At 36.3% G+C, this 24,266-nt stretch overlaps 1 protein-coding gene and 1 long non-coding RNA gene across 3 annotated transcripts; both read right to left on the reverse strand.

Annotated features, from left to right (window-relative positions):
- Positions 1–252: 252 nt before the first annotated feature.
- Positions 253–2,231, reverse strand: LOC311067953. Its single transcript, XR_014603309.1, has 3 exons — positions 1,815–2,231; positions 1,145–1,211; positions 253–1,062 (listed from the first exon to the last, which is right to left on the reverse strand). It is a non-coding gene; the product is annotated as an uncharacterized lncRNA (long non-coding RNA).
- A 3,754-nt stretch (positions 2,232–5,985) lies between these two features.
- Positions 5,986–14,614, reverse strand: LOC311067182 (C-type lectin domain family 4 member D-like). 2 transcript variants are annotated; one of them, XM_084088854.1, is made up of 5 exons: positions 14,488–14,614; positions 12,581–12,739; positions 8,629–8,750; positions 6,690–6,805; positions 5,986–6,467 (listed from the first exon to the last, which is right to left on the reverse strand). In XM_084088854.1, the coding sequence occupies exons 1-5, from the start codon at positions 14,576–14,578 to the stop codon at positions 6,338–6,340; spliced, it is 618 nt and encodes a 205-aa protein (XP_083944980.1). In that variant the 5' UTR covers positions 14,579–14,614; the 3' UTR covers positions 5,986–6,337. The 2 variants fall into 2 exon arrangements, with proteins under 2 accessions (XP_083944980.1, XP_083944981.1); XM_084088855.1 differs by lacking the exon at positions 12,581–12,739.
- Positions 14,615–24,266: the final 9,652 nt, after the last annotated feature.

Consider the following 24,266-nt stretch of genomic DNA (forward strand, 5'->3'; position numbering starts at 1 on the left):
ACATTTATTTTTAATATACTTCTCACCTTTAGTCCTGGGAATTAAGATGTGCTTGATCCATAACCTCAAAATCCACGTAGAACTGATAAACTCAAACATTTCATTATCTGCTGTAAAACCTTATAAATTCTAATAGGGAATTGTGTACTATCGTTTCCAGTTAATACATTTAGGGATCATATATGTAATGGAAACCAATACAAACCCCTATTAAATTCTAAATAGAAAATGGCCCAAAAACCACACTGTATTCATTTATTAATCAGAATTTATTCACTGCTACTTTGTACAATTACTAAGCCAATACATTTTGAACATTAACGATTTTTAACCATGTAAAGTGTTAACAAGTTATGAGTGCAGAAATGTAACATCAATTAATTAATCAAAAAACATAATCAATGAATAATGTAACCAACTATTAAAACATATTCTTTTTATTGAAAAAAGTGTTGTATCATCAGGGGTGTAGTTAAATAATAATCAATACTCTTATTTATACTACTCTTTATAATTTGGTGGAAAAACAATAAAGACCATAAAAAAAATAAAAGATTCAGCAGTTTCTTTATTATTAATTTTATTTGCAGAAATAGGTTAAATTGTTTCCTGAGTGTCCTGTGAGGCTCCTGCTACAAATGTCTGGTGGTAATGTGCTTCACTACCAGTAGCTAAACCTGAACAATGCAAATATTACCAAAGATCTATAGTCCTTGAGCTTCTCTGAAGCTTACAAATAAAAAAATATTGTTAGTAAAGAGTAAAGATATGTAAAAAATTTAAATAATTCTCTCCAGTATTATTTCACCCACCCAAATATACATCAAGAGTTTTCTGTTCAAGTAAATGAGCATGATGACTTTCTGAGAGAATCTGAGACCTCTCATTCCTGACTGTGTCCCAGCTCGGCCAGCTGTGGTAAACGCTCCTTCAGACAGTGTTGAGGAGGCAGAGGGAGATGATGGAGAGCTGTGGGAGAAGAGGAGGAGTGTCTTTCTTACCCCACCAGCGGAGGGCAGGGTCGGATAGGCGGAGGGTCTCGCTCTATATATTCACTGGAAGCTGAAAAATAAATTGTACCATGCTATTGTAGTCAGGTTTATAGCTTTTTGTTAGAAAGGTATAAGAAAATTGTCTAACTTACGTGTTCCTCCTCCTCCTCCTCTTCCTTATCCCGGGCTGCACTGTCACCTCATCGTCCTTCTAGGCAGCTAAAACAGAGGAGAACTTTATTAATGTTGCTAATCTACAGCTTTTAATGCTTTTGAAAGTCATTTATGCTCACCAAGGCTGCATTTATTTGATCGAAAATACAGTAAAAACTGTAATATTGTGAACTTTTATTACAATTTAAATAACTGTTTTCTATGTGAATAAGAATATATGTTAAAATGTAATTTATTCCTTGTGATCAAAGCTACATTTTCAGCATAATTGTGTGAATAGTGAAGATCAGTCTTCAATGTCACATAATCCTTCAGAAATCATTCTAATATGATGATTTGATGCTCAAAAAAACATTTATATTATATATATATTATATATATATTAATATATATATATATATATATTATATTATATTATATTATATTTCTAATACTATCCAGTCAAGTAAGTGACGTCATCGATTAACAGCAAATACATCAGTTGGTTAAATTAATTAGCCAACTTCCAATCACCCATTCAACTGCCAGCAAATCCTTTACAAAACTAACCAAAAATCTCACCTACACATAAAGATGTGATTAAAAGCCAGTAGTTTGTATTAAAGAACAGTAGTTTGTATTATTTGTGTGATTTTAGATTAAACTCACCTGAAAGTAGTGAAAACAACAGCGAGAGATGGATTTCTGCTTTTTGTCAGTTGCAGTGGTCCTGCGCCGTTTCCATGGCAACCGCTCCAGTGTTTGAAACATAGGTTTGAAAGCGACTCGCATGTTCAACGCGCACGCCCATATCAGAGCCATATAGAGAGAGAGTTGCGACAACTCCATTGACAACAATGGAACGCTTTTTTTACAGCAATGGCGGCTCGTAGAGCCTCTCAATAGTTCCCGGAAGTAACAACAGCGCGGTAGAACAGACCGTTTGTGATGCACTTTTAAAAGGTAAGACGTTTAAAGAATAAGATTGTATATTATCAGTACATCTGAATCAAATAAACTTGTGTTTTAAAGCATGCTAGTTGATTCCGAAGCACTTCCTGGAACTATCTGAGGTCTACGCGAATCACGTGACAACTAAGCATTTTGAACTTCCGTTGTCGCAACTCTCTCTCTCTATGGCTCTGGCCCATATCAGCCAAGCAGCATTTACATAAATAAACATCTAACACATTAGGCTACATTAATAAAATCTCATGAATTTAAAACTCATTTTGAAGCTCGACCCGCTCATATGTGCAAAATGCCGCCACTCCACGTCAAGTGTCACTTTTATTTAAGATTTTGTATTGTTGTTTTTACTAACACTCAACCTCCTTAATAATAATAATAAAAAATACATATATATATATATATATATATATATATATATATATATATATATATATATATATATATATATAACGTTGTATAACTACTACGATAGTACTTGTAATGCAATTTTCTGGAAAGTTATCTGCGGACCAGATGGGAAAAAATGGAACTTTACCACGACGTCCTCACAACGTTCTCCATGGGATAAACTAGCGACGTCTTTTGAGGACGTGCCCACAACCTTTCTGGAACGTTACCCAAGATTCTAAAAAATGGAACTTTACCACGACGTCCTCACAACGTTCTCCATGGGATAAACTAGCAATGTCTTTTGAGGACGTGCCCACAACGTCTCTGGAACGTTACCCAAGATTCTAAAAAATGGAACTTTACCACGACGTCCTCACAACGTTCTCCATGGGATAAACTAGCAACGTCTTTTGAGGACGTGCCCACAACGTTTCTGGAACGTTAGCCAAGATTCTAAAAAATGGAACTTTACCACGACGTCCTCACAACATTGTCATAAAGTAATGTCACGCTGACCAAATGACGACTAACTGACGACGTCGTCACAACGTACTGTGTTAGCTGGGAAGCGCCAAGTTCTAAACGACAAAACATCATAAACAAACACATCAAACAAAAGATATACTAATGTAGACAAAGAGCCGTCTCATTCAATTTTAGTCATATGTGTGGAGTAAAACTGAGCTTTATTAATACATTTAAAGGTGCCTTCTGTCAAAAAAATAAATTCATACTCCACATTCCATACCAGATGGGGGCAGTATACCTCCAGAAAGTGAGTTGGTCTACTCTAGAGTATAAATATGACATCTTCAAGCTACTCCCCTTCACCTTTACCAGTGAATATGTTCATATTCGTTTTGTTCATATTACATTTTTATTGTTAGTTTGAATTACATTAATTTGACAGACAGCATTCGCTGATGTTGACCAAGCTAGCGCCAACATAAGAGCTGCCCAAAAAGCAAACGTACTTCATGGCTTTCAAACCAGATTTATAAAATTACATTTTCCTGACGGTAATACAATCAGCAGAGAGTAAAAGTTGTTGATAAAATATAAAAATATAACAATATATTAATTACAACATTTAACCAATAATTACTCAAAGCAAATACAAAAAAATTGTTAAAAAAGTGAAAACTAATGAGATGAGTTAAAAAAAAAAGAAATAATTTGGGTTGGTTAAGAGTAGAATTGATCTCTTTTTGCAACACTGAGTCATTATTTGCCTGTTTATCACTGTAACGCTGTGACTTGTCTTGATTAGGCTGTGTTCAGACTCCGGGTGTAACAGGATTGTCTCTGTGTTGTGTTGTGTTCAACTCATGATGGACATAATTTCACGCTTAAGGATAGATTTCTGTTGACAAAACATAGAACAGCAGTGATCAAATTCGGAAATCACAGTCTTGTTCACAGCCATTCACTCTCTCGGCTGGTACGAATCTAAATTACTTCCAGTTACACTGACTACATAAACAATTATGCAACAACACATTTGAAACACATGGTCTGTACTTGTTGCCAACACATATGATCAGAATCGGGAATCACACTCAGGGTTTCCGCGGATCCATAAAAAGTCTTAAAAATATCAAATTGATGAGATGGCAATTTGACTTAGACATATCTAAATGTTTTCCAAATTAAAACTATCTAATTTAATAGCGTACTTTTTTATTTATTATTCTTTCTTTGTGGATTTGCTTGTTCACGTGACATTTCGCGTCACATTCGCAGCAGCATTACATCTGTCTCCTGCACGCGAAAGGAGGAGGAGTGAAGGAGAAGCAAGTTGGTAAATCTCAGTTCAATTGTAAGTTCATTCTTTGATGTGCGATGTGGTGTGCGAGTGTTACCTTTAACGTTTCTGTTCATGCGTTCTCCTGTAACATTATCGTTCCAAAAATGGTTTGATTAGAAAAATATAATTGAATGTGCTGTACCTTTAAGCAGAATATATAACCCTCTCAGCTACCCTCCTTTAGCCTGACTACGTCAGACTTCCTACTTCCGCTCAATTTCATTTCGCTTCTGTAGTCAGTCTGAGATAGCAGCTTATCTTTCAGTTTTCCATCGGCCTTCGGACGGCCGGGCCAATCAACGAACAGAGGGCGGGCTGAGAGCCGTGACGTAGATGGTGATTGTACCGTGGATGCGTAGATTTACTTCACATAATCTGCAAAAGTCGTTCACAGCCATGTTTACTCCGGTATTTCGCTCGATGGTTTTGTTTTCGCATCATACATGTATTTACAGTGGAAGTTAGATGCGGCTGAGCATGCGCATAACACACGCCATAACCAAACGTCATGTGATTGGCTTATGGGTAACCAATGATTTTAAACTTCAGACAAGCGCCCCCCCGCGAGAAAGAAAACGCTTTTCAATTGTGCCATTCCAGACTCTGTCTACGAAGCAAAGTGAAGTAGCAGAGTTTGGTATTACCAGGCTAACCCTCCTTGTGTCTAAAACATGTTCCTTAAAAACATCTGTCCATGCAATCTATAGTCTAACTCATGCATTTTAAACTTCATAAGATAATACAACTAATTATGAATATTAATAAAGAATAATAATACAGATACATAATATTAAATAATTATATTAAAACATGAAATTTTAAGTCTTAAACAACATTATTAGGTTGGGAAGTTCGGGTCTGGACTCGATCCGTTGTGGAGCTATTATGCCCGAACCAGAGCTGTTCGGACCAATCAAATTGTCAGGGCGGGGTTTATACGATGATGGACAGATGAGCAACGGTAACGTAATCATCCACATCACCACAGAGCGCTTGGGTTGAATTTGTTTACAACAAAGACGGCTGACGCTGGAGAATTGAGATTTCACGAGTTCACACTTACAAATAAGTCAGATAGAATAAATGCATATTTGGCGTGATGTCCGAGGAGAGGACGGGCTCGGTATTTGGCCCGAACCCAAAGTACTCCCCCCGTATTCCAGGCTGTGGAAGAACAAGCCGAGAGTGAGTGGGGGGATGCTGAAAACTGTCAAGGAATGTTAGGTGAGTTGACAGAGTGAATAAATATATGCTTCCTCTCATGCTGATAGGGTAGACATGGTAATTGTTTCATGACAAGTTGATTGGATTGATTATTTGAACGTGCTCCTCCCGAACTTTGTTTATGAAACATCATGTGTAGATTCCACCATTGCGTCTGTTATAGAAGATAACGACAGCGCATTAATTTTATAAGAGGAACAGAGAACCGCGATCAAGGCATTTGTTGATCGGAAAGATGAATGAAGAACATACGTCACTTACTCCGTTGCTCTGATTGGTTGAAGGTCTATCCAATTGAGTGCAGAGGCATTTTCATTCCTGGTTCGGTTGAAACACGCCCCATAATCACAGCTCAATGGAGCAGTTTCAGACTCACATTCTGACTAGAATCTGAGTATGACGACGTCAGGCTAATTAAATGTACTTTTACTCAAGTAAATTCAGAAAAGAGTTCTTTATATTTTTATTGAAGTAATGTTTTATTGGGTATCTAATCAAGTACATGATTTGTGAGCTTCGTCCACCGCTGAACACTTCAGACCAATGACTTGATAACAAAGGAAATACATGATAACAAACAGAATGAGAAGGTATTAACATGAACACATCAGAAGTGTGTGATATCAATATCCATAATATAAGAACATACAGTAAATTATAAAAATGAAATGGACATCATGAAAGCAGTTTATGATTAAATGAGCTTACAGGGATTTAAAAGGCAGGAATCTTAATGACTTTGCAATTTTATGCCTTAAAATAATAAAAGTAAATGCATGACAAGATAAGACGAACCCTTTTATTCACAAAGAACTTTGCTGTGCTCTGAGCATGGGATATCATTCCAGTTTAACAGGTCAAGTCGTGGATTCATTACAACACAGTCCTCAATTCCACCATTGTTACTCGGCTCACCTTTCCTCCAAAACCTGAATAACATGTATTAGATTTTCAGTTATTCACAACCCCAAATTCATGAGTCAACAATACTCAAGAATAAACTAAAGAAGTACAGAAAGAAGAATAAAAGAACAGAGATGTTGGAAGAGTCTTGTGTCTTCAGCTGTTTTCTGAAGGTTTTGATGGTCTCTTTTTTAAAATGAGACTGAAAAAAATTACTATGTGTTTTTTGTGAATGTTTCAGCACTTACCCTTTATTCAGTTTTGAATCATCCACCCATTTCATTTTGCCCTCACTCTCTGTGTCAGACAAACCAATCCACACAGGGAAACCTATCCTCTCCACGACAAATGAAGATACAAGCATCTGTGTGTGAATAAAAACATGACCAGTCAACACTTTGCTCTCACATTGATCTCACCATGTGGCCACCATGAGTTCATAGTGAACTAAAAGTGTAACTCACAGTGCACTCACTGTGTGCTCATACGATGATCTCGACGTGAGCTCATCCCAGCTAGAAATGTTATAGTTCTATGAATGTTTTGAGAGCATTATGTGGTTTCTGTAGATAATTTTATTTTTGGTTCCAGAATGTTCTCCTAAAAGGAAGGATAACACTCTCTAAAAACATTTTAAACATGTTTAGTGATAACATTGATAGAACATTATCCCCTAACATTCTTATAAAGTTTTAGCGCAAAGTTTCCCAGCAGACACAGGACTGAACCTCTTAAAAGAGGTTTAGATGTCGTTTGAAAGTAATAGTTTGGTTTGGTCACCATTATGGTGATCAGTGTTTGTTTAGTTGGACTCTTTGGCCTTGACTATTTGAGTTAGTTTTTCTCTGGTATCAATTTTGCATGAGCATAAAAGTCCTGGATTTATAAAGCATGAGATCTTACAGCATTTTAATCAAAACATCTTTGAATATTTAATATAATAAAAACAAAATATACAAATGTACAATACATTTTTAACCCTTACAGTTACAAACACAAAACCTCAAGAAACAGCGCGTGAATCTCAATAACGGTGATATGCTTCATGCTGCAAAAAAAAAAAAAAAAAAAAGTTTGTGCGTGTCTACGTGAAACAGTAGTTCACAGTGTTTAGTTAGTTTTTTTTTATTATCATACAGTTTTTCTTATTTAAATGCTGTTGGATGTCATGCTGTAGAAACATTACTATAATCAATTATATGAAATAATAACATATGTGATGGTCTAGAATAGATCAATTGATCAGAGTACTACATGATGATTATATTTTTACCATTGTAACAGAGTGAAATATCTGTCACAGTTTTCCATATCCAAAAAGGGATAACAATTCCATGTCTAGTAATGCTACGATCCACTAGAGGGCGCTCGTTAGATCACAGGGTTTGTATATAAGGTGAGTGCTTGCCTGAAGAAGTAGTTCAGTTTGGGTAGAGAGAACACATGGTTTTAATGGCTACCCTGAACTGGTTATTAAAAAAGTCCTACTTTTACTTTTTCATCACTTTGTTGCCTTTGGTGAGTTTGGATACATGCCTAAGGTTGGCTGTGTTCAGTCGAACTCTGTTCGGTGTAAATTTGCCCTCTCATTGGATTCCTCTAAGGAGTTTTGTTCATCTGTCAGTCTGAATGGTCTACGCTAAAGCAGAGCAACCTACACCGTAAAATCCCCAGTGTTCAATTAACACTGCTCAGTGTTTATATGAGTCCACACTCAGAGTGTTATAAGTAACACTGAAGCAAGTTAATGAGATTTTTTTTTAAAAAAGGAAAGAAAGTTTGCTGAAGTTCATAAATCACTTTATTTGGTTTTAGTGGTAAACCCTCATTTGTGGCTAATCTAAACAGAAAAAAAGAAAGAAAGGTTACATCATCATTATCAAGTAGCTGACATCATCTGATCACATTTTCTCTTACTGTTCTTGCCATAACAAACAGTTCCAGCTGCCCGAGAAAAACTAACATTAAAATATCGAGTCAAACTGACCAACTAAAGCAAACACTGGATGAGCTCACATTGTGGCCATAATATGAGCACACAGTGAGTGCACTGTTAGGTTACACTTTTAGCTCACTGTGACTCACATTGTGATCATATGGAGAGATCACTGCGAGATCAATGTGTTGACTGGGGAATAAGTGTGATTCCTCTCATTCATTAACAGACACTCACCCGTACAAACTCACCTGCTTCTCTTCACTCTTGATAATGACCAGATCTCCACCATTATCTCTGCAAAACTGTCTGCTGTCAGACCAGTTCTTACTTCCCATGGTGGTGAAAAACCCATCTAAAGCAATCACAGTTCCTAAAAGAAACACACACACTTTTTAAAACAGCAACGATAAAGAAAACTAGGAAAAGACCCCACATAGCAAACAGACTTGGCCCAAATGTGGCCTCATCATGGCACTGCTGGCCTGTTGCCGGCACTGGCATGCATCATGTCAGCCAACTGTGGGCCATGTGTGGCAATGATGGCACTGCATGACGGCAGACAACATTTGGGTCGATTGTGGATGGGAGGTGTGTGGCCCAGATCAGTGTAGCGATTATGGGCCATACTTTGTGTACGGGACAATTATAAGTATTTAGGCCGCTACTATTATATTCAAGGATTGTCCCCCCCACCACCACACTTTTTCACGGGAGAAATAAAACAGTTTAAAGTGTTGTCCATGGATAGTGCAGTTATCAAAACTACGAAAGAGATGAAATGATTTTAATAATTAATAACAATAATAATATGAATTGACTTATGAGTCAGTGAAAAAAGCTATGTCCAGAAAAAATTATAAATAATTATAAATATAGCATTTAGTTTTCAGCAGTGTTCACAAAATTCAATAATCATTTAAAAATTCCCAAATCCATTTGACCTGAACAAAATATACATTTTCCTAACATGACAACTGAGTTACATGTTTTTAAATTATTTATTTTAATTTGTTTTTATGAATTTCTAATAAAAAAACTTAATTCACATACAAAATAGTCTAAAGTTTTCCATACTCTTTAGTTTAAGAACCACAAAATCATGTTAAAAACTTCCTATATATATATATATATATATGTAGCCCGGTATGTGAGAGTGTGACAACACCGGACACAGAATGAAAAGTATATAAAGGGGTATTTTATTCCAGACTGCACTTGAAACAGCGCAGCGTTAATTAAGCAACATTTCGGGAACTTAGCGTAGAAAGGTTTGTGTAAAGTGATTGAAATCAATAAAGTTTGCTTCTCACATCAAAATGAGTCTCTCTATCTCTCTTGTTCTCAGTCACAACGTTAAATGTATCAATCACAAAAACTAGGCTAGCTAACATAGACAACAGTAGCAGCCTCTCATTCTAGAAAACAAATGCACAAATAATTATAACATTTGTCAGCACAGAGGACCAAGAAAAGGCTACTTATGTTACATGCAAAATACATGGCAATGAAATTAGAAGTTACATTTTTGAGTATTTGCAATCCCTTTCAAAAAATGATTAAACAATTTAACACTTAGTCTTACATCAGCAAATAAACACTTGTACAACTTAAAAAATGAAATGAATGATATTCAAACTTACTTTTCATCACCACTCTATAACCTGTAAACGTTTTCACAGTGAATGACGCACTCGATTTTCCCCTGCAGACAGTAAAATAAACAATACATCACTCTTCCTCAATATTTGGAACACAAAACTAATAAACACTTCTTGGAAATCAATTAAAGTGAACAACACTCACTCTGATGTTTCACGCTCACCCCAGTAACACACTGAGGGCCTACACAGAGCACTCTTCTCCCCTCTTAATAAGACAAAATTACCACAAATCAAAAACAATGGTTCACATCAAATTATACACAAAATAATCTTCACATTACGCTGGTATTGATGATAGTTCATCACTTACGCTTCTAGAGAATTGTGTTGTTGGGATTTCCCCACACAGAGATGCGTCTCGACAGAAATCACCACCAATTACCACCAATCAACACAATACACAGCCATCCGGCCAAGCAAACACTGAGGAGGACTTCACAAACTACTAAAAGTGCATATTTCTCACTATTTTTGTTATATCGTCGACTTTTTTGGCCTTGATTCGACACAGCGTCCACATGAGCATCATCCAAACCACGTTGGGAAAACGCGCTGCTCAAAGACCACTCTCGCGACACTTCCAGACAGTGACGTTTCTTAAAGGGCCAGTGTAACATTCCATCCATGGATGAGAAATGCACTAATACATTTTATATGTGCAGTTCACTTAACCCAGGGCTTTGATAACCAGTCCAGTGATTGACTTTAGTACCTTTTGACCTGGTTACATATATATATATATATATATATATATATACACACACAGTTGCATAAATATGTACAGTTAACTGTGCAGTGAACTATTGTTTATTTTGTGCGATCTCCACGGTAACAGCAGCTTTCTGGTTGGTGGATGAGGTTCACGTGATGCGTCGTTTGAAATTTCTCCCGCTGAAGGGTGAAGAAGACGTCTGACAAACCGACCCGCTGTTCAGGTAAGTGAAGCTATTTTGTGCACGACCCTATTTTTTTTACAGTCTATATATTGTGTACGACCTAACATTAAATGCAATACATACAGCAGATATGCAACCACATGGGTTCTCTTTTGCACTCATGCCGCAACAGATCAAGCCTGCGATGTGTTTACAGCTCTCTTATTTTTTTTAGTATTTTTATTTAACCTTAACCTCGATTAAAAATCGACAGTGGCGGGTACGAAGGTTATTTTGGCAGGTTATGTAATGGCAATCTTTAAAAAATAGAAGAACATCTCTTTTTTGGAGCTTTTTTAAATACCTGAATTTGTTGCCTATGAACTTTTGCCTATGTTTGCTGATTCACTACCCTGAACTTGAGAATGCGAGTACAGACTGACGCGACCGGGGTGCTTTTGACCGGCCTGCGGGTCATTCAATAGTGCCACATTATAAGCAATCATTTCCTGTATAAAATGTAACCGAAGCAACCTTATTTTAATTTGTTACCTAAATTTATTTACAGTTGGTGGATGAATATTTGTATATGTATTTATTAATTTAGTATTTTGTCTTTTAGCTGCTGTGAGGAAAAAATCGTCTGACACATGCCACTGATCAGGAGAAAGAAGCAACAATACAAAGATGGCTTCAGCTCCTGAAACAGCAACATAGTTTCAGCCGTTTACTATCTATGGTTTCAGCCCAGTTCTGGCCCAAATATGGTTCATGTGGATTTCACACGGTCCAGATGTGGGCCGGATCTGGGCCGACACAGAAAAGAGGGGCTGCAGAGCTGTACTTCACTTCCTGAGGATAGCATCACTCTCTCCCTCACACATACAAACATTCTTATGTGCAAATTTGTTTTAAGTAATTTTTTTAAATTTGCTTTATGTTTGTTGAGAGTAAAATTACATTATAATATGTTTAAATTTCAGTGCTAGATTCATTGATAGATTCATTTAGTTAGAATTGAAAAATGTTTTTTTTTTTTTTTTTGCCTTGTGCGTTACTACAATAAGTAAACTACTGTTTAAGACAGACCAGAACATTTTGAAATTAAATGCACTGTGAGGTGGTAATAAGATGTTAAGCTTTGAATGTTCTAAAAAAAATAGAAAATAATAATAATTTATTATTATTGGCTTGTGCCTATTGTTAAATAAACTATTTTTGAGAATTGACTTTTCTTGTGCCTTATTTGTTCACATGGTTTGGGTAAGATTAGGCTGGGTTATGGCTCAGTTTTGGGGTTTCTGGTTAAAGGGTGGCGTTGATATGGTTAACTTATGGCTGAGAATTGGTACCAATAATAAAACCTGTTTTGGCCCAGTTCAGGGCCAGTTAAGGGTGACTAACTGGCTGAGATTCGGGCCAGTTATGGCCCATGTGTGACCCTTGTCTTTAATCCAGTTCTGGGCCACTTCAGGGCCGTCATTCTTTGCGGTACTTGGGCCGAGGGAAATGTGATAGTGTGGCCCGGAGCTGGGCCAGAAAAAAATTGCTATGTGGGACACTGCTGACACTGAAATGGATTCGTATTAACCATGTTTGAAAGCTGTCTTCTCTAGCTGATCACTCAAAGATGCAACATTGCTCTCTACATCCAGTGTAATTACCACTTATGCAGTATCTAATTTGACCAGCTGCGTTCTTGTAATTCTTCATCTCTTCTCTCTCTGCTGTGATCATGAAGTGCTGCAGCATGATGATGATCATTAGAACAAAACAAACCAGCCAGAGACTCACGGTTATCAGCACCAAACATCTGCTTCCTCCTGCCAAACACACAAATATCTGTTAATAACAATTCACTTCTTAATCATTGCTTAATGAACTCATTGTTTCTGCCTAAAATTAATTAATGTTGGATAACTGCATGATTTGTATGATCTTGAACAAAACATTTCTGAAACAGAGACATTACTTGGACAGTGTCTCCTCTGATGTGACCCAAGAGGTCACAAGGACAATCACACCAAGATGTAAATACGGAAGTGATACAGGCGTCCAAAAAACTTGTTTATTTTAGCGAATGTGCAAATAAATATGTTTAAGTGCGGATATAAGGTTATTAATAAGAACTGTTGAAAAGTGTCCCAGTCACCAGCTGGTGTGCTCAAGTTGCCCACTAGAGGGCACTCCTTCTCTGACCTTTGCCACTCAGCCATGAACATCAGTCCCCATAATTCTTTAGTCAGACTCATCATGAATTATTGCATTCACCGGTTTATCATTACATTGTTTGTCTCAGCCTACTTATACCATGTTCTCTCTGTCATTTCTCATCGAGGTTTTGTAGTTGTCACACTGCATGTCTGAGCACTCTCCCTTGTCTCTTGTTTTTGTGGATTGTTTACAAGTGCTTGACCGATTAATTCTCAGAGCAATCCGTGGCGAAAAGATCTGCTAGGTACCAAAACAGCACCAACTCCCCTCTTCAACAATTGAGGCTGGAGTTTCACTGCACTCAGACACTGCTCCAATAACCTTGTTCAACATCATCACTCTAAAGCCAAGATCCATCCTCCAGTGCTCTCTTCCACTAGTGGCGGCTGCCTGAAATACACACATTTTCCATCTTACTAATTGGAGCATACCATTTTTAAGATTAACTCTTGCCTCATGTGACAAATAACTATATAGACAAGATGATGTGCTCTCCTTAGGGCCACACCCACTCAGCTAAAACAGGAAATATGAAACAGCAAAGCCCACGTAAATATGGTAAAATTTTTAAGAACAGTAAGAACACAGTTAAAATAGCGATGAAAGACAATTTCAAGGTCTCTCCATCCCACAAACATTTTCTGTAAAGCTGCTTTAAAAATATATATAACAAACTTAATTTAATTCTTATTAAATAAAAATTCTCAAGTCAACCCTTTGTATGTAAATGAGAGGGCTTTTTTAAAGTCTAAGTTTTTTTTTTTTTATGGCAAACATCTGAAATTGCTATTTGTTAAAAAATATGCTAACAAGAACATATGGTAAAGGAGCCTGTTTTTTTTTTCTCCATTCTGTCTCTGATGGAGTTTTGGTTCTTTGCCATTGTCGCCTTTTTTGCTTAGTCGGGGAAATGTAATATAATATTCAACAATATTATTGATCTGCCTGAATTGACACCATTATATGATAACTGAACTGAGTTTTATATATATATATATATATATATATATATATGTGTGTGTGTGTGTGTGTGTGTGTGTGTGTGTGTGTGTGAACTAAATATTTTTTACAACTAAAATTAATCATCACTGAATTTACTTAAGCTGGACTGTGACGCTGTTTTCTTCTAGAAACAAACTTTGTTGCATTATTTTCATGTTATCACTGTAAAGCTGCTTTGAAACAATATGTGTTGTAAAAAGTGGTGTATAAATAAAGATGACTTGACTTGACAACAGGACAATTATTCTGATAATACATTTCATGTAAATGCAAAACTGTAGACACATTTATCACATAATTAATGAAATTGTAAAATTTCTCATCTCTTCTAACACCATTTGAACTTTCTGCTTACTTTGCTTTTGAGCTTTTCCTTCATCCTCGCTGTGACTCTGTGTTTGAGGTCCAGATGTGTTATTAATATTTCTGAAGGCCTCTGATTCCATGTTGTGCTCTAACTTAACGTTTTGCAGGATGTCTTCACAGAGGAATTGTGTTTAAATGAAAAGTACATGTTTTTTAACATTGTACATAACACAGGAAAGGGTTTTTAGCTCAGACACAGAAACACCGCATGTACCTCAAAGCAATATCTAGATTTTCCCACGTTCATGTTGGCAGTTACAAAAGCAACCAGAGCAATCTTTCACCATCCAAACAGAGTTGTACAGCGTAAAACAAATTTACAAAAAGCTGTTGATTCAGGGGCCTCGGCGAAGCCTCTAACCAGCTCAATCTAGGATTCAGATACACTGGGTGTTTGCTAATATTAATATTTCACTATACACTCTCAGAAATAGGGGTACAGCAGGAGTCCATTTCTGTCCCCCAAGGTACATATATGTACCTTTTTGAGGGTCAAAAAGGTACATATATGTCCCCAAGCATTAAAAGGTACAAATATATACCGTTTCTTTTAAAGGTTAAGGTACAATATCAAAAGACAGCCTCTGCTAAGTAATTTTTTATTTTATTTTAGTTTTTTTTTTTTAAAGTTTTTTTTTAAGGTTTTATAATGATACCTTAATCATTTAAGGTATATTTTAACTTATCACTATATTTGAGTAGCCTTGAAAAAAGGAAATAAACATTTTGTAAGTCAATTTACTGATATTAAATACTGATAAATATTAAACACAGCAAAAACTCCAGTGTTAAATGAACTCTCCTGGGAGTTTATTTGGCTCCAGACACAAGAGTGTTAAAGTGTTAAAATATGAATGTTAAATTAACAATCAAGATTGTTAAAGTTAATGATCTAATTAAGTAATTAATTGAGTGATGATTGACCATTATTGAAGACAAGTACCTTATAAAGATATTATTAGCAGCCAGCAAGAAAGCTGTAACACGAAAGTGGCTAGTAATCATGAAATATTGCTAGGGAAAAATCACCCTGAGACTTGTTTAAAAAGTTTTACGAATCACCACAATATGATTTCGTTTTATTTAAAAAGATTCAGAATAATCCAAAGGCAAAAAGGAATCCAAAGGCAAAAATATCATAAATGTGTACAAGTCTTCACCCGAAACGCGACCTGAGAAACCGCACACAAAGCCTTTTATACCCCTCTTGTTCTAGGCCGTCTTGAAGACTATGGTCTGTCATTATAGTTCAGCCATTCCCTCATATTCATACTGGTCCTGAGTTAACATAAGCTTGCATAAGCACATATTAAACTATCTATTTTTCTTCCTCACACTCATTTTATGCAGCACATATATAATAGCTTATCTGGTAAGTTTTCCAGTATAGTTGTTGAGACCCCACCCAGTGCTTCAAACATTTTCTCTGTCAGAAGCAGAAGATGTTCACAGTTTCTTTCAAAAATAACTGAAGCACTGTGAAACCACACACACCCACCCACACATTTTGAAAATGGCAGTTATAACTCAGTTACAGCTGCCAAACTAAATCTAAAGTTAAAAATGTAAGGGTCAATAGCCCAACTAACCCCTAAACACTGATCAACATAATGGTGACTTAAAATGAGTGATTTTCTCCTTCAGTGATTCTGCTTGTTAACATCAGATGTCTTCAATGCTCAATCATCACTCAGTTAATCACTGAATTATCTCATTAACTTTAACACTGCTTCAGTGTTAGTTAAAACACTCTGAGTGTGGATTGTATAAACACTGAGCAGTGTTCATTTAACAATAGGGAATGAGAACCTTGCGAAAGTGCTGTCCCGATGATTAATGAAGGTATATTTCTAAATCGCCCTTCTCTTTTGTGGTGAAAGCTATTTTTTTGTGTTTTTAATTATGCCTATCGCAGTTTGTAGTGCAAACAAGTAGCTAAGTGGTATAGAACAAACACTAGAAAGTCAAAACTGTGAATTATTACTTATAAAATTGGTTTATGCTGTTTTCCATGCCCATGTTCATTAATCATATATGCATCTGTCAGTACTTTTTATGTTTTAATAAATGCACTTAATGGTGTTTTGTTATTCATTAGACAAAAGCAAAACTCCAGGTGGAGTCCTTAAACCTTCATGCAATGAAGACAGATTTGGCAGTAACAGATGATGAGCTTTAAGGCTGGATCAATGAAATCAAGCAGTGAGCTGATACAGGTGGTCATTTTTTAGATTACCTTAGCACTATACTTATTGTTTTTATATTTTTTTATGTATGATTTTTCTGTTTATACTTGAATTTAAGCTTCATCCTTATACCTCTTATGTAATCATAGATGTACATTGTTATTTCTATTGTTGAAAGCATATCTTATCAATAATTTAGCAACAAGTAAGGAGAACGCAGGCAGTCAACAGAGGCTGCAGAAGGGGATTGAGACGCTTTATGTGAGCATCAGGCAGAGGAAGCGAAACCTTTACCGTCAAAAAGGTCAGATCACTTTAAACATTAAAGCAACACTAAGGAACATTTTTTACCTTAAAATAATGTTTCCAAAATCGTATCAGTGGTTTATCAAGTCGTAACAGGGTGAAAGGCACTTCTGGATTCGCTTTGCAGCCCTATATCTGCTATAACCACAGTATACAAGTTAGCCAGATCGGGTCGCGTTTCTGTAGTTGGAATGAGACATAAGAAAACTACAAATTTGACTTGCTTTACATCAAGCATTACAATAGTCATTATTTAGTTTTTCTTCGTTTCTGATGTCGCAATACATCATACTTTCATGAAATCATGCAAAATACTCGACCTTGTCAAATCAAATAAAATCAAATCAAGTATATTTGTATAGCGCTTTTCACAATACAGATTGTATCAAAGCAGCTTCACAGTATTAAATTAAAATAAAATAATACAACAAGGTTTGTTTCTAGTGGAATTTACTGATTGATAGAATAAAATTAAATATCCCCAAAATATCCCCAACTGAGTAAGCCAAAGGCAACAGTGGCAAGGAACCGAAAAAAACTCCATCAAGTGACCTAATGGTGTCCTAAAACTCCATCAGGTGACCTAATGGAGAGAAAAAAACCTTGGGAGAACCCAGGCTCAGTCGGGGGCCAGTTCTCCTCTGGCATTTATGAACTAGAGGCCGGATTGTAGTTTTAACTGTAAGATTAACAATATTATATGAATGCCTGGCCGAAAAGATGCGTCTTTAATCTAGTTTTAAACTGGGAGAGCGAGTCTGAGCAACGAACAGTATCAGGAAGACTATTCCAGAGTTTCGGAGCCAAATGTGAAAATGCTCTCCCTCCTTTGGTTGATCTGGATATCCTAGGTATGACCAAAAGCCTCGAATTTATTGATCTTAAAGAGTGCAATGGATTATAGGGCGATAGAAGATCCGTTAAATAGACTGGAGCTAAGCCGTTTAGGGCTTTATAAGTCAGTAGCAATACCTTATAATTAATACGGAACTTTATAGGTAGCCAATGTAGTGATGATAAAATCGGTGTTATATGATCATATTTTCTTGATCTAGTAAGAACTCTAGCAGCTGCATTTTGGACTAACTGTAGCTTGTTTATTGAGGATGCAGGACAACCAGCTAATAAAGCATTACAGTAATCTAGTCTCGAGGTCATGAATGCATGAACTAACTTTTCTGCATCAGAAACTGATAGCATATTACGTAGCTTAGCAATGTTTCTAAGGTGGAAAAAGGCTGTTCTTGTAACATATGAAATATGATTTTCAAAAGACAGGTTACAATCGAGTATAACACCCAGGTCTTTTACTGTAGAGGATAAAGTAACAGGACATCCTACGATGTCAAAGTTGTATTGTGAGAGGTTCTGTGGGCGGTTTTTTGAACCGATAAGTATTACCTCTGTCTTGTCTGGATTTAATAAAAGAAAATTGCGCGTCATCCAATCTTTTATATCTTTAACACACTCTGTCAATTTGGATAATTTAGCGTTTTCATCCGGCCGTGATGAAATATATATTTGAGTGTCATCAGCATAACAATGGAAACTAATTCCATGTTTCCTTATAATATTTCCAAGTGGCATCATATATATTGAGAATAATAGAGGGCCTAACACAGATCCCTGCGGCACTCCATAGTTTACTGGAGTTATGATGATGATTTTTCTCCATTTAAATAGACAAAATGGTAGCGGTCAGATAAGTATGATCTAAACCAGCTTAATGCTTGTCCTTGAACACCAGTATAATTTTGTAGTCGATCTAAGAGTATTGTGTGATCTATAGTATCGAACGCAGCACTTAGATCAAGTAAAACTACTATTGAGATACAGCCGTGGTCAGAAGCTAAAAGTAAATCATTTGTGATTTTAACGAGCGCAGTTTCAGTGCTATGATGCGGCCTGAATCCTGACTGAAACTTTTCATAGATATAATTTTCTTGCAAGAAAGAGCCCAGTTGAGTGGAGACAACTTTTTCTAGTATTTTAGACATAAATGGAAGATTTGAAATGGGTCTATAATTTGCTAGATTATTATGATCTAATTGTGGTTTCTTAATGAGAGGTTTTATAACTGCCAGTTTAAATGTTCTTGGAACATGACCTAAAGATAAAGGTGAGTTAATAATATTGAGGAGAGGCTCTTCCACTACAGGTAACACTTCTTTCAGTAGTTTAGTTGGTATAGGATCTAATAAACATGTTGTTGTTTTAGATGAAGTGATAAGTTTATTTAACTCTTTTTGTTCTATAGTTGTAAAGCACTGTAATTGTTCTTGCGGGGTGATAATTGAGGCTGAATTATAAGGCGCGATTGAGGATTGAACGTTTACAATTGTGGTTCTGATGTTTTCTATTTTCTCAGTGAAGAAGTTAATGAAATCATTACTACTAAACTGTAACGGGATATTTTGTTTGGGTGACTTCTGTTTATTTGTTAGTCTAGCCACGGTGTTAAATAAAAACCTAGGATTGTTTTGGTTATTTTCTATTAGTTTGCGGAGGTGCTCAGCCCTGGCCGCTTTTAGGGCCTTTTTATAACGTGACATACTGTCTTTCCACGCGATTCTAAAGACCTCTAAATTAGTTTGTTTCCATTTACGCTCTAAATTACGGGTTTCTCTCTTTAGAACATGCGTAGTATTATTGTACCATGGTGCTTTAATTTTCTCTCTGACCCTTTTTAATTTAATGGGTGCAACAACATCCAATGTTCTAGAGAGAATGGTGCTCATAGTGCTAGTTAGTTCTTCTAGTTCATCTGTTTTTTTGGGTTCAGGCAGCAGATTAGATAAGCAATTTGAGAAATGATCTATGGTGGATGGAAGGATTGTTCTGCCTGGTCGATAACGCGGCGCAGCATGACATATTACAGCAGTACGTAATATGCAAGTTACCAAGTAATGGTCAGTGACATCATCACTTTGTGGAATGATATCTATATCGGTTGGATCGGTTCCATATGATATAATCAAATCGAGTGTGTGATTAAGACGATGAGTTGGTCCGGTGACGTTTTGCTTGACCCCAAAGGAATTTAATAAATCTATAAACGCAGCCCCTAACGCATCATTTGAATTATCTACGTGTGTGTTAAAATCTCCAACAATTAATGCTTTATCTACATTGACAAATAGATCTGAGAGAAAATCTGCAAACTCTTTTAGGAAATCAGCGTAAGGCCCAGGTGGTCTATATACGGTAGCCAAGGCTAGAGAGAATATGGATTTTTTTCTAACATCTAAGAGCGTAACATTTAGTACAAGTACTTCAAACGAAATAAACTTATAACCCGTTTTCTGAGTAACATTGAGAATATCTCTATAGATTGTTGCAACACCGCCGCCACGACCAATCAGACGGGGTTCATGCTTATAGGAGTATCCAGATGGAGTAGACTCATTGAAATAATCATTTGGTTTAAGCCAGGTTTCAGTAAGGCAAAGTACATCGAAGCTATTATCTGTGACTATTTCATTTACAATAACTCGTGAGCTTAGAATTATAAGGTTCTATCTCCGTTTAGGGTAGTTATATTGAGCATCAAAGTTTTTACATCCCAGCTGGCAAAACTGTTATGTAGTATAATCTACTATTATAGCTCAACAAGACCATCACCCTACAGGTACTTTGAGGATAGAATATCAAAATCCTGGCACATTTGGAAATGGGATTTTTTAAGATGGCCCAAATGGAGATAGAACCTTATAATTCTGAGAGCTCTGATTCTGTTTGGAATTATAAGGTTCTATCTCCACTTTTACCAATAAAACCCCACATTTCAAAGAATAAATGTATATAACCATTGATTTTAATCAATTTATATATTTATAATACAAGCACACAGCTTGTAGTATATAATATAATATAATATATAATAGTATAGTATACATCAAAGCCAAGCAAGTTTGTAAGAAAAATGTTATTTTTATTTTCAAAGAACATGGAGTTGGAAAAATTACAGCTAAACAAAAAATGTTTTCTTCACATACTACACCCCACTCCTCTGTACTGTAAAAACATTTAGGAAGCATCTTACATACATTAAAACGGTTCATTTAGTAGATTAAAACATACAAAATATTGTGTAACATCATGAAAGTTATGTTTTCATCCCTTTCCACCCCCACCCCCTCTGTGCTCTGAAACATTTAAAAAAATGAAAGATGGATTAGTTAGAAAGAAAGATAGATTAGTTAGAAAGATAGAAAGATGGATTAGTTAGAAAGAAAGAAAGAAAGAAAGAAAGATGGATTAGTTAGAAAGAAAGAAAGAAAGAAAGAGAGATTGATTAGTTAGAAAGAAAGATAGATTATTTAGAAAGAAATAAATATTAGTTTGAAAGAAAGAAAGAAAGAAAGATGGATTAGTTAGAAAGAAAGAAAGAAAGAAAGAAAGAAAGAAAGAAAGAACTAAGAAAGAAAGAAAGATGGATGGATTAGTTAGAAAGAAAGAAAGAAAGAAAGAAAGATAGATAGATTAGTTAGAAAGAAAGAAAGAAAGATGGATTAGTTTGAAAGAAAGAAAGAAAGAAAAAAAGAAAGAAAGAACGAAAGAAAGAAAGAAAGAAAGATGGATGGATTAGTTAGAAAGAAAGAAAGAAAGATAGATAGATAGATTAGTTAGAAAGAAAGAAAGAAAGATGGATTAGTTTGAAAGAAAGAAATAAAGAAAGAAAGAAAGAAAGAAAGAAAGAAAGAAAGAAAGAAAGATGGATTAGTTAGAAATTAAGATATATTAGAAAGAAAGATAGATTAGTTAGAAAGAAAGAAAGATGGATTAGTTTGAAAGAAAGATATATTATTTAGAAAGAAAGAAATATTAGTTTGAAAGAAAGAAAGATGGATTAGTAAAAAAAGAAAGAAAGAATGATTAGTTAAGGATAGATATATAGATAGATAAAGTTTGAAGATAGATAGATAGATAGATAGATAGATAGATAGATAGATAGATAGATAGATAGATAGATTAGTAAGAGAGAAAGAAAGTACGACTGATTCGTCATAAAAAAAAGATAGAAAGATGGAAATGCCATCTTTCGTCAGCTTCATATGTCCAGGCTAATGTCCAGCCCTTAGCTCTGTGTCCAGGCTACAGAGCTAAGAGGTGGGTTTTGATTGGTCCGTCCGTGTTCATTCAGGGTTTTGATTGGATATTGAATCTACTGGAGATAGAACCTTATAATCCCAACTCGGTTTATGTTTTGTGAGATGGAACCTTTTTATTTTATTAATAACTACTAACAATTTTTTTTTTTTTTACAAAAATAACACCACACAGGCATTAATAAACACCTAATGGATCAGATTATGTCAAAAACTCAATTTCGAGCAAAAGTGGAGATAGAACCTTATAATTCTAAGCTCACAAACTGCCTTAGGTGTGAGTGATCTAATGTTTAGAAGACCTAGCTTTAAAAATTGTTTTTGTTTACTAATAGCAACATTTTCTGTTTTAATAACAATTAGATTTTTCCTAGATCCTGCAGTAGAATTATTATTTGATCTCACTAAACGAGGAATAGACACAGTTTCTATGCAATGTTCTACACTAGTATTTATATCATTTAAATTGGTGCAGGAGAGACTATGATTTGGACTTTTGGTTACTAGTCATGTAATGATATTTAACATTTTGGAGATGTTATCCGACAGAAGATCCACTCCGAATCTGCTTGGGTGTAAGCCATCGGCACGGAAAAGCCTAGGACGCTCCCAAAACAGATTCCAATTATTTACAAAGAGCAGTTTCTGCTCATTGCATCATGACATTAACCATTCATTTAGCGCGAATAGTCTACTAAACTTTTCATGTCCTAGTCGGTACGTGGGAAGCGGTCCTGACACAATGATCGTTATTTCAGGCGATGTGCTGCGTACCGTATCGATCAGATTCCTGAAGTCTTTCTTCAGAACCTCCGTCTGGCGCAGCCTGATGTTGTTCACTCCCGCGTGCAGGACCACAGTTCCGACGCGCTCGTCATCGTTCAGAATCTCGGGAACGCGAGCAGCAATTTCAGAAACACGAGCACCAGGAAAGCAGTGACTGTGCACCTTACTTTTACCTAACGTAGCATGTACGTGCTGAACGATGGAATCGCCGATGATCACAGCATCGCGTTCGGTTTCGCGAAGAGGGGAGAAGCGGTTTTGTGTGGATAACTCGAAAACCGGGAGGGGCGGAGAGAGTCTTCTTGGTCTAGACCTGACTCGCGTCTTCCGCTGCGGAACCATCCAGGCTTCGTGGTGGCGTGTTGGAGCCGGAGTGAACGAGACCATGGCTGATCGCGACCTCGGCGCTCGGGACCGATGCTGAGTAACGCACGGAGTAGACGAGGTTGGAGTCAGCGGGTTAGTAACGTTAATCACTGATTTGTGTGCATCGGCGCGTGATGTTTCGAGAGCTAACCACCGGTCTATCAGCTCGGCCTGTCTCACTAAAAGGTCGTGGATCTGTTTCTCAACAGCTTCCAGCTCAGACTGCAACGCGTGCAGCTCAAATGTGTCCTCACCTGCACCAAGAGGTAGACTACTTACATCTGATATATTCGCCATGTTTGTTTGTAAGTGAGTGTGGAGAAGACGCGTTCAGCCGTGATCCACGGACGTAACCTATAAGAGTATCCAGCGTTGGATCACTAATAGGCTTGAGACGCGTCTGCTCAACAGTCCGCGTTGTAACTATGAGGTTTGAGCAGTAGTGCTTCTCAGTGAGGAAAAGTAGAAAATGTTCGTTGTAAGTGAGTTTAAAGGGAAAAATCAAGAATTATAAATCAAATCGATAGAGCTCCAAAGACAACAACGCGTTCAGACGCGACGCATCCACCTTCTCTGTGGACATCGTTCACTCCAAAGCCGGTGCTGGATAAACAGCGAGCGTGCGACAGTCGGCTGCGGGCGGCGAAATTATTATTTACGACAGCGGTAATGGACAATTCCGCTTCCAACCTGTAGGGCGACCGAAGAGGAAAAGTTCCTTAGTGTTGCTTTAAATCATTTTAAAGCTTTTAACAATTTCAACATTAGGTTGCATTGTTTTATAATAGTGAGACCCTGGTTGGCACTAAGAACGGTGGGCAAAAAAAATGTGTTATGTACTTCAAACATTTAGTATGAGAAAGCAGTGTGCAAAATACATATTTAAAAAAATGGTATTTATTTATATAACTTATTTTAGAAAAGTCTTAAATATAACATATTATTGCATGCTTTTGTCTTTTTAGATGGAAACAAGAGAAGACACAAACTCCACATTCAAATGTTGTAAGAAAACA

This window comes from Abramis brama (assembly GCF_963993115.1).
Source record: "Abramis brama genome assembly, chromosome: 1".
Classification (NCBI taxonomy): Eukaryota; Metazoa; Chordata; class Actinopteri; order Cypriniformes; family Leuciscidae; genus Abramis; species Abramis brama.